The sequence below is a fragment of the Electrophorus electricus genome, chromosome 25 (genome assembly GCF_013358815.1).
Source record: "Electrophorus electricus isolate fEleEle1 chromosome 25, fEleEle1.pri, whole genome shotgun sequence".
NCBI classification, from domain to species: domain Eukaryota; kingdom Metazoa; phylum Chordata; class Actinopteri; order Gymnotiformes; family Gymnotidae; genus Electrophorus; species Electrophorus electricus.
The window spans coordinates 6,951,000-6,963,038 of NC_049559.1; the positions used below are offsets into that span (position 1 = coordinate 6,951,000).

General features: G+C 39.7%; 1 protein-coding gene across 1 annotated transcript in view; it reads right to left on the reverse strand.

The window, feature by feature from the left end:
* Positions 1-12,039, reverse strand: part of lrp1bb (low density lipoprotein receptor-related protein 1Bb) — a 217,304-nt gene that overhangs the window by 141,295 nt on the left and 63,970 nt on the right. The window contains 1 exon segment of the mRNA XM_027032840.2: positions 8,311-8,433. Within this exon segment, the coding sequence (XP_026888641.2) occupies positions 8,311-8,433 (123 nt within the window).

Here is a 12,039-nt window from a genome sequence, read left to right on the forward strand (position 1 = left end):
TAGCCTAAAATAAAGGCAATGAAATCTGATGGTTCTTTAATTAATCACTAAGTGCCTAACTACAGTTGTAAGACTGAGAAACTAGCTCAAACTCAATTACATGTTCACAAAGATCAGATCAGTGCCATGCTTTTCTTTTAAGCATGAAAACCTGCAACAAACAAAACCCTTGTACCTTAAACCATCCTCCGGTTAGAGGAATACAATCAAAAACACTGGCCATATTTGTGTAAACACAAAGGTTTGGTCTCATTGCCCAAGCACAAGCACAGCATTAGCTCACTCACACAATAACACACTGAGCCTGTTGTTCCTCTGCTTCCACTGACCACGTATTCTCCGTAAATCATAGATGGAATTTAATTAAACTCATTCATCATCACCAAGTAATGTAATCAACGTCCAGTGAAATGGAGCCATCACTTCCTCCAACCGGGTACGCCTTCCAAACCACCGAATCTCAATATATCACATTCAAAACTACTCACTGTTCAATAAAGTGTCCATACATCATGGCCAAAGCCCTGCAGGGGAATCAGCACCTTCACAGAGCCATGCATTTTTAAACACTGGGCACCAGCCCGTCACAGTGTCCCTTATATACACTCCCATGGGTTTGTGTTCAGACCCACGGCAAAGCTGATGGAATTTCAATATTTCCAAATGTTCTAGTATTGTCTGCTATTATGTACATATTCTGTATGGGCTCTATTCCAAGGGGGACACCTTTGCATTCATGTCAGTCACATAAATAATACATGGCTTCTTTGGAGCAGGAGAGTGCGAGCCAAAACTGTGACTTTTCTGCAAATGATTATTCGCCAAAAAGACTGCATTCTTTTACAGCATAGTTTTCAAGTCTTCCAGTCCATTATCGTGAGAATAAATGTACTGTTGAACACAGTAATACTTGTGCCCACCCAATACAATTGCGGAGGGAAACTCTTACCCCATTCTGAAGGGTAGTTATGCGCATACATATATCTTCCATTAATCTAGAGCATTTCATTTCTCTATGTAAATCCAGTTGTTTCTTAATTTCTGTGAAATGTACCTTGCTTATCAATTTTCATAACATTGTTTTATAACTAGCTTGAGACCTTCTTTCTTGAGATGCCCGCAGACAGTTGTCCTTAGGGAACTGGAGTGACAAAAGCCTCAACATTACACAGTTCAACTTTAAATATGAGTTCTTAAATCACATCTGTCTGCAACAATGTTGTGTATTGTATTGTACATGGAGCCCATTACTGAGTTAAGATATCTGTCATATGAATAAGACAAATGCTTTAAATGAACATGGGTGGTTTCCATGTCTGTGTGGGTTTCCTCCAAGGTCTCCGGTTTCCTCCCACAGTGCAAAAACATGGAGGTTACGGGTGCATGTATGTCCAGTGATGTTTGGTGCTCTGTCCTGGTCTTAATCTCTTTCCCTTCCCTTTCTCAGTCCCCCAGGGGGCCGTGGTTTCTCATCGAGAGTACGCTGCGTGCAAAATTGGCTGCCGCTTCTCATCAAGTGTGTAAAAAAATAGTAATTAAAAAACAATTTTGTTTAAAAGAGAGTGATATTTGTAAAGCATCCTCGAGTTTGAAAAAGGTACTATATAAATGCAACTAATAATAATAATAATATTTATGAATGGAGATCCCCAAAAATACAAAATTATAATGTATACAAATGATCTACACAAACATCTAACAAAATGCTTTAAAATAATCCTCTTATGGATAGAACTCTTATAGTGATAAGTGCTAGTTCAATTCAAAATTGTTTTAGCCATAGTAATTACACAATTAGTCTAAATATTCGAGTGACTGACCTAAGGTATGCAGTGTAGTTGTAGTAAGCTATTTGTTACTTATCACTGCTAAATAATTGGAGTACTGTTTACTGATTCACAAAATGACCAATGAATTAATGAGCTGCTAAACTTGTGCAGAGACAGGTCCATTAGTATAATGAAACTTATGCAGATGTTGGTAGTTCTAAATGAAGTATAAAGGGAACATAGAGAAGTGGGGCTTCTGAAATAGATAAGAGTTATGTAGAAAACTGACAAATTTTCAAAAAGAAAGCAAGTTATACTTTGTCATCAACTTGGCAGCGAGTGTATCCCAGTGGAATCTATACCTGTTTCTACAGTCTGGTGTTACATGGTGGAGTTCTTCTTACGTTTAGGTTGCAGTGGTGAGTTGGGGGGCTAATGTAAGCTTTAGTAGTTTGATGTCACATGATGGTGCCATGACAGTAGATTTTGAAATATGCTCTTTGATGAAGGTTTCCAGTAACAAGAGGGACGTTTATCCCTAACAAATTTGAGCTGAGGAGTAACAGAAGAAATGTGGAGCTGTAGAGAAGAGAAAAACGAGACATTAAAAAAGTGTGGGACTACGGATGACAAATTACAATGTTTGGTAAACCTCATCATTTGTGGCTCATGAAATAATTGCATTCTTAATAGGAATGTCACTTAAACCTTTCGCTTTTTATGATAAGCATTCAATGCTATAAATATATAAAGTCAAGTGCATTTCCATAGTAAGCAAGCAGCACAAAGATCAGAATGTCATCATACCCTTCAGTTTGAGCTTTATTGTGACCGAACACTGCCCTAATATTCATTTTTCAATCTCTCAGTCACTCATCTTAACTGCATATATTGTTGAAAATAACTCAAACTTCAAACTAAAAATCGCATTACAAAGTTTTAGGAGTATTAAGCTCTACCAGATACACAAAGAGAAGAGTTTGGATGGTCTTTCTTTGATAGGCTTATTTATTTGCAGCACCAAAGCAGATGGCATCAGGCTGTGGAAGTGAAGAAGACTCACAGTGCAGAGGCTTCCAGTAAATTGAAAGGATTATCTTGAAATCTTCGTGCTTACATTGCCATCATTAAATTTTATATATATATATATATATATATATATATATATATATATATATATATATATATATATATATATATATATAGAGAGAGAGAGAGAGAGAGAGAGAGAGAGAGAGAGAGAGAGAGATTCAAAATTGTAAAGTGGATATTTTCTCTTTTTCTGACCATCCTATGTAAGTAAGCATCAGTTCTCTGTGTGAAAAGGTGTTGTTGATGCCACGGGTCAGAGGAGAATGGCCAGAGTGGTTTGAGCTGATAGAAAGGCAACAGTAACTCAAATAATCAGTCGATACAACTGGGGTGTGCAGAAGAGCATCTCTCAGCACACAAAATGTTGAATGTTGAAGCAGATGGGATACAGCAGCAGAAGAACACACAGGGTGCCACACCTGTCATCTAAGAACAGGAAACTGAGGTTAAATTGACATGGGCTCACCAAAATTATACAATAGCAAATTGGAAAAATGTTGCCTGGTCTGATGAGTTTAAATTTTTGCTTCAGCACTCAGATTGTAGGGTGTCAACACCTAATGTATCCATGCACCAAGCCCAACATCAGAGCTGCTGGCCTGAGAATGAAGAAAATGGCTAAGCTGCACAAACTAGCAACAGATAGCAAAATACAAAAACCAAGTGAAGTACCTGAAAGGCTGCTGGAAGATCTGAAGGTAGAACAACTACAGACAATCACTACTGCAGCCATCACTGAGAACAACCATCTGATAAATGCCATAGCAACAGTGATACTTGAGATGTTTGGCTTCAAGATGATCATTATCAAGCAGCAGTATCATCCATGGATAACGGAGAGAAGTCAGAAATGTGGAAAGGTGTGATGAAGGGACCTGAGATGTACAAGAAGCTGTCCATACCTGAGGCCTTGGAGACCCAAAGTGTACTCTCAGTGGCAGGGTAATAGGACAAGAACAGACCCACCATGGGAGAAAGCAGTATAACACAACAATGCCTAGTCATTACTGAACCTGAGAGCAGACCACAGTAACCTCCCTGAACAAGATCCAGTAACCATCATGCTACCAGATGTCCAAGAATGGTTCTGAAGTATGAAGGCTGGACAGTCCTGACACAGTCCACACATACTGGTTGAATAACTCCATGATTCACTCCTTGAGCACCTGGCAGCAATATTGGACGAGCTGCTAATGGATTAAATGGACAGACAATGGACAATAGATGGACAATCCCAATCCTGAAGGACCCAGAAAGAAACAATTCTATCCAACTACTGGCCGATAACCTGCCTACCATCAGGCATCATTGCAGTTAAGATGAGTAGGCACATGGCACAATGCCTTTCCAGCAGAGACTGGAAAGGCATTGGCAAAATCACCAGAGGAGCCCAGCACCAGCTACTGGTGGATAAAACAGTCACGTGAGACTGTAAGATCAGGCAGCCTAGCCTGTGCATCACCTGAATTGATTACAAGAACTACAAGAATTACAAGAACAAGTTCCCCACACATGGATCCTGGAATTGTTGAGGCTGTATAACATCAAGAGGACTCTTTAAGAGCCTTCATCAAAAACACAATGGGGCTGTGGAAGACAATCATAGAGGCCAACTTCAAATCAATAGCATGAGTCACCATCAAGTGTGAGATTCACCAAGGAGATGCCCTGTCCCTGCTGCTGTTCTGCATAGGGCTGAATCCCCCCAGTGAGATCATCACCAAGAGTGGCTACAGATACCAGATATGAAATGTAGCAACCATCAGCCACCTCCTCTACATGGATGACATCAATCTGTATTCCATAAGTGAATGAGACACCAATTCACTAATCCATCACATCAGGGTATACAGCAAGGTCATCAGTATGCCATTCAGACTGGATAAGTATGGTCAGACGGTTACAAGGAGAGAGAAGGTAGCTAGAACAGGGGGTATCATACTACCAGAAGGTAACATAACAGATGTTGAGGGCAGCTACAAGTACCATGGAATCCCACAGGTGAATGTGAATCATGAACAGGGTAAGCACCTACTGCCAAATACCTACAAAGTGAGGCAGGTCTTTAGAAGTCAGCTGAATGAGAAGAACAAGATCAAGGCTATCAACACCTATGTTCTATGAGTCATCAGATACAAGGAAACTCCTCACAATGCTGAGAGGGTTTCATCACAAATCCAGCACTCTGAGACTGTACACTAAGAGGAAGGATGGGGGCTGAGGAATAACACACCACCGGCAAATAGTAGAAATGGCTGATATGGAGAAATCCTACCAATAGCTGCAAAAGGCTGCACTGAAAGACAGCATGGAAGCACTAATCATGGCAGTACAAGAACAAGCCTTGAATACAAGATCAATAGAGGCTGGGATCTACCACACTGGGCAGGCTGTGTAAAGATGTTCCCCAAATGCAGGCTGTGTAAAGATGTTCCTGAGACACTCCAGCACATAACTGCAAGATGCTAGCAGGCAGAGTGTACATGGAACACTATAACCAAGTGGCTAGCGTGGTATACAGAAACATCTGTGCCAGATACAGGCAGGAACGTCAAAGTGGTCAGGTCTAAATTCAAAGTGGGATATACCCCAGGGTGGTGGAGAATGACCGAGCAAAGATCCTATGGGGACTTCCAGATCCAGACAAAATGGTAATGGATAACCAACTAGACATAGTAGTAATGGACAAAGAAAGATGTAGTGATAGATGTAGCAATCCCGAGTGACTACAACATCAGGAACAAGGAAAATGAAAAGCTCAAAAAATGCTAAGGTTTAAGAGGAGCTAGAAAAGATGTAGAAGGTGAAGGCAATGGTTCCCATGGTAATCAAAACATAGGGGTTTAGACCCAACGGGGAGAGATCCTAGGAACAACATCTGATATCTCCATCCAGAAGAGCTATGCATTGGGAATAGTTAAGATTCTAATCAGGACCCTCAATTTCCCTGAACTTGTAGGAAAATAAGACCACCTGGAGGAGGGAGAGTGGTGAATTTAACATTATATATATATATATATATATATATATATATATATTATATATATATATATATATATATATATATATATATATATATATATATATATATATATATATATATATATATATTCATTCATTCCAGCCATTCACCATTCTGTTCAGCTGAATTTTGCTGTTAGCCACAGAGGTAAATATTGCACAATGCAAAATGGTTGTCCTTCAGCTCAGTAACAAGATGCTACGCTACATTACCTCCCAAACCTCTTTCCTTCAGGTGCCAATTCCCAGGAAATGGAAACATTTACTATCTATTTATTTTAATATAAGAGTGGCCAGCAGAATATGCCAGCAGCAGAGTGCACATTAAATTCTACCTTACTTCTGTGTGGTTTAAAAGGCTGACATCAGGGGTAATAACACCATCATCTGCAGTTTCACTGATAGGCCATTTCTCAAGTACATATAACTAAAAGTTAGTTACACTTTAACTGAAATAATTGTTCTGTCACTGCATACAGTTATAACAATAAGAAAACAAAAGAATTGGCATCACAAATTGTACTTTACATGCCATTTATTGCATTTTATTGCAATATTTATTTAGTTTATTGCAGTGTATTGCTACTTGACATAAATCAGCCCCTGCAACTCCAGTGTTTTATGTGTGCATTATGTATGAGAAAAATAAACATGTAAACCAAGCAATACTTTGTAGTTCATTGTCTCTTTTGGCAATCAACATCTCGTAATGTTAAGAGGCAAATACGAGGTTAACCACCCTCATTCTCGGCAGCAAAAACAGCTCAGCTTGGAAGTGAGCTGAAAAGATTCCACCTTATCGTGGTGAGTGGTGCAGTCTGGAGCATTCCAGGGCTTTCATCACACTTTCCTCTCCCCATTAGAGCTAAGCAGTAACCCCAGTAGTCCGGCTGCTCTCGAAGGGGTGCTGGACGAGAGGCTAAGTCAGGGCCCCCTGGCCACATGCCACTAGACACACTATGTAGCCCTTCCCTGGAGGCCTGGAATGAGGTGATTACATTTCTCTGTGGTGACAGAACTCAGACATGCCTTCACTGGACTGACCAAATTTAAGAAAAGAAACTGAGGCAGCACGCATGCACATATGCACACGCACACGCACACACTTGCACACACACACAACACACACACACGCACCTTACAGCAGAACAGTATCTCAGTCAAGCTCAAGAGCTTTGTAATTCTTAAAGATCATAAATAATGCCACATAACTGCCCACGGACCGTTACACCTTCACAACTACAATGATGTACTCCTCCATCATGAATTAATATACAGGGCCAGGGCTAGAAAGGATTTATGTATAATACCTTTACGTGAGTGCCAACATCGTCTTGCATCAAATCCTTGAATAAGCATTTTTATGTCACAACATGATACAGCATGTGAACAGAGTGTTTATGGACAAACCTACCATGGAAGCCCCTGAGCAGTATCCCCTTACACAGTGAGAAGCATAAGAATATCTGAGTTTATTAAAACATTTATTTTGAGATTAGCTGGTCTTAGTTTGTGAGAGAGTTGAATTTCAAGGGGTCTAGAAGAGAAGGCATGTGGTAAGTGAGGTTCTGAAGTAAAGATGGCTACGTTTATGCTCCGTTTTAGCTAAACTAAATAATACAAGTGGTATATAAAATTGATAAAATTGCAGTCTAATGAGTTTTGTCTTTTTCATGATATGCATTCTACTTATTCCTTCTAATTCCTTAAAATCAAAGGACAGAAATGGCCTACATTATAAAAGAACAAGGAGCATCATTTCACGTATAAGTAGTTATAAATGTTTAAAACAGGAACATAGGAACAAAACTAAATTTAAAAATTCATTAGACAGAAACTGGCATTATTACCATTATCAGAACGTTCCTACAACATTTTCTTTACACTTGGGGAGTTGCTGCACCCGTGCAAATGAGAAAATTAGACCTCATTTTCTAAGGAAAGACAAGTTTAATTCCATTTCCTATCAATACATAATCCATGATAATGAGCTACTCAAAATTCCCATGATAAATAAGTATGGCTTCCATTCAGAGGCAGGGTAAATAAAATGGAGCCAGCATGATTAATCTAAATGATAATGGAATATCAGAGGAGGGAAGAGTCGGCCCACTGTGCCAGGGATATGGAATAAATTAATGCTTGCAGGAAAATCCAACACCAACATAAAGTAATTGGGTGTAGTCATACCACACACACTGATCAATCTTTTCATGAATATGCTTAAAAGTTGCAATAAGAAGGCTCTCATTTTATGAAAATGTCTTATTAAATATTTATTTACCTTATTCTATCAAGTAACAATCTTTTTGTAATCTATATGTTGCTTATGTTATTGCAGTAATATTATATTTTTCTATAAATGTGCATTTAGGGATATGCTGTTTGTGGTGGTACAGCCATGTTTAGTGATGTATGAGTTACTTACATCTATCCAGGGCCTCATCAGAGCCATCTGGACAGTCAGGCTCTCCGTCACAGAGCCAGCCCGCAGAGACACAGGTCAGATGGTCAGCACACAGAAATTCCCCAAGATCACACAGAACTGGCTCTGATGCAAACCAAAGAATGGACAGAAGAGATGGAATATGAAATGGATGAATGGTCTATGATTAATGTGAAAATATATATGGTTACATGGTGCAATGCTGCTATCTGTCAAATGGGTTGAATTGACTGTTGTTACTATGTTATTTTTATTTTATTAAACAGTCATAATACTGCTTAGAAAAGACAAATGAATTTAATTGTAGCATAGAAATGAACTACAGAGGTTTTCAGGAGGTAATCTTAGCAATATATATAAATGGTAACAACAAACATGAAAGACAAACATGTACATCTTATGCCATAGGTTCTTTTTTAGCTTTCCAATATCTTTACATTCAGTTTAACAACCTTGTAATACTGTCCACTGTTGAAGGTTTTGCCTGTCCATTGTACAAAAGCCAGAACCTGACAGCACGTTGACACCTCTTTTTCCAGTAGCTGTCAGAGCTATTAAAGCATCACTAAGGATCATGCCTTATATTCTACTATAAGATTTGACTGCAGTCTGCTTCCACACAAAAGGGGTCTTCTTGCATCCCCTAGGGTCAGTACAGCTCACTTCTTTAAGGACTCACATTTCAGCTCATACTCTTCAATGTCCAGCTGCCTGCCTTGAGGTTTAGTTCTACTTTTAAATAAAGAAATAACTCGAGGGCTCTAGGTTATATTGAACATGGTGTGTCATATAAAGTAAAATGCTCTCCTACTCACACACGCACACACACACACACACACACACACACACACACACACACACACACATACACCTCTGGACAGACAATTTGTAGGGAGAGTAAGAGCTAGGTTGATTGTAACTGGATTCCTGGTAGTAAGTCTGTACATCACTGTTTTCTCCTCTTGTGCCCTGCAACAAATTCACAATCAAATCTTGAAAAGGTCAAACAGCTTCATCTGCTAACTATACACAGAGCTTTTATGCTGTTTGCTGTCCTGTTTTAAACTCTGTATGAAAAGGAGCTATTTGCACAGCCATTATTTCTACACAGTAAAGTCCTCTGAAAATGAGTCTATGTTACACAATGTACAAATATAAAATGACAGAACAGGAGCTCCCTTAAATCAACACTTTAAAGAATGTCAATATTGGTGGATAATTAAACTGTCCTGGCTTGAGAAGCTCACTTTTAGAAAGAGCTTTCATTTCGGTTAAAATGAATAAGTAGATTCCTAGTACATATATTTTCTCTAGCGTTAGAGACTAGGGTCGAGACTTGGACTTATGCAAAGACAATATGCACTCTGGGACATAAAATGCCATAGCTTTAGAACATTTAGCAAATGAACAGTATTTTAACTTTTGTATAAATGGTACCAGAGGAAAAGCTTTGTAAATACTGTTGCAAGGAGTTATGTGAGCATTCATATACAGCAACTGAGATTAGTTCTCTTAACAGCTATTAAAGTGTTCAAAAGCAGGGATGTTCCACAATTGATTCCTTTTCTGTGGTGTCAGAATGGGCCCTGAATCTCAGCTGCTAATCTGTGCTGATTCAATTCAATTGCAGTTTCACATCAGTCAAAAAGCAATTACACAGAATATGATGATAGCTGGCTGCTGTCCCTCATTCCATATCCCAAAGAACAACAGCTTGCACTCGGAATGAATTGTAATGTCAATTTAATCACAACAGTGGCCATAAAGAAGGCATGTTTACATTATCAGATCTGCTATTATTGAAACAATTTTGTGAGTTGATTTTCCTTGTATTGACAGCTGCTTCACCTGCCAAGAAGGCAAACCCCCAAACTGCTGCCTCCATCCAGTGCAGAGAATAGTTCTGGAATTCAAAACAAATAGCAAAAGACAGCTGGAGCTCGGCTGATACAGGCCTCTGAAGTGGATGTAACATCTCTGTCTTACCGAATCAACCCTTGAGGCATCTCTCTACCTTTGCAGCTGAATTGATTACCATTTGAAAGAGTCCGCTCTTGGCTTTAGGTGCATTCCTTTTTGCTGTTGGCTGAACGCATGAAGGGGACAACCTCTGGCCCCTTGACCAGTGAGCATCCACTGATGCATTCCTTCTTTCATGCTGAGTTGCTTTTAGAAAAAGGAGTCCAATTTGAAATATCCTCCTGACCCTTGATACTGTTCTAAGTCTCTGCTCAAATCTAGAAGACCTTACTTCTTGACTCAAGTGTTGGAAGCATCCATAGTAATAGTTTCCATATAGACTGCACTCTGGCCATTTAAAGTAGAAAGATTGGGGAAGAAAATGTACTGCAAAGGCTTCCATTCAGAGATCCAAATGTTGCTTCACTTGTTTTCAAAGGCAAACCTAGTATCTGCATGTGAAAGGATCAAGTGATACAATGCACGGCTAAACATTTAGCCGGTCATTTCAAGATAATTTCAAACAAATATGAGGGAAGGGAGATAAAAATAACAGCACTGCAAAATGGCACCAGTCTTTAGTGAGGCAAAAGTAAGCCCATTACCATAACAGTGGGAAATGTTCAGTGGAGCCTGGACGGCCATGCTATTATGAGCTTCATTCTTGACACCCAACTGCCTTGACGGGCCGAGCACGCTGGCTCATTAAAGTCTCCCAGCCTTTGTAATGTCACCAGCTTTCAATGCGTAAACCTGTCACAAGGAGACAGCGGACAGGTGAGACGCCTTTCAAAACTCCAGGTGGATGCTCAGACGACTGCTCTTCTACAGGCAAAGGAAGAACAAAGCGTCTGCCAATTTCTCCTCTGGTGAATCTGTCAGGAGAAGCAGCCATCTCCCGCAAAGCCCATTCACCATGGAGTTAACTCAGTTTTGCATGGCACACTGCAGCCATATGCTGGCATTTATTATGGAATGGCACAAGGTTTCATACTCAGGTAGGATTTGTACTGTGATAAGAGAAACAGACATAAACCATAAAGCAGAAGCAATGTTCAAGTCAATATCTGTGATTGCAGTTCTATTAATGAGTCCGAATCACAGTTGCACCAGAATGGCTTTAAATCCGAAGCTTTACATGACTAATTCAGAGCTTCGACTTTATGTTCAGCAACTGTTAAACCCACTTCCTAAGTCTGCCTTTGTCTTGAGTCTCATTATCCCTCCAACTGTTCCCCGTCACTCAGCATTCCCTGGATCTTTCCTTTACCTTAACAACATGCAACAGTGTGTGTGCATGCTTCTGATTTCGCCAGCAACAGAGGGAGACAACAGCCTCCAGGTTTTGTCAGTGTCGTTAGCTCAAGGTGGGCAGCTGTGTTATGGCAATCATTACAGGCAATTAAAAGAGAACCCACAGAGGACAGTAACACATCAACATTGAGACTTACACCCCAACAGCTACAATGCAATAGTGAGTGTCACATTCACATAACATTAGATGGCTATTGATGTCTTTGCTGAAGCAAACCAACTGTGCACTGACTGAAGCTTTGGAAAGTTTAGCCCATATGGTGCACTTAGTGGCATTTCATTACTTGGATTTCAAAGGCATTAAAACACAAACCCATGTGCAAAATTTCTAGCCCATTAACACAGATCTGTACTACTCTCTTGCATTTTGGGAAAGCTTCCTGTGTAACTGAAGTTTAGCTAAACCAGAATGATGAAACCCATTTCAGATGAGTAAAA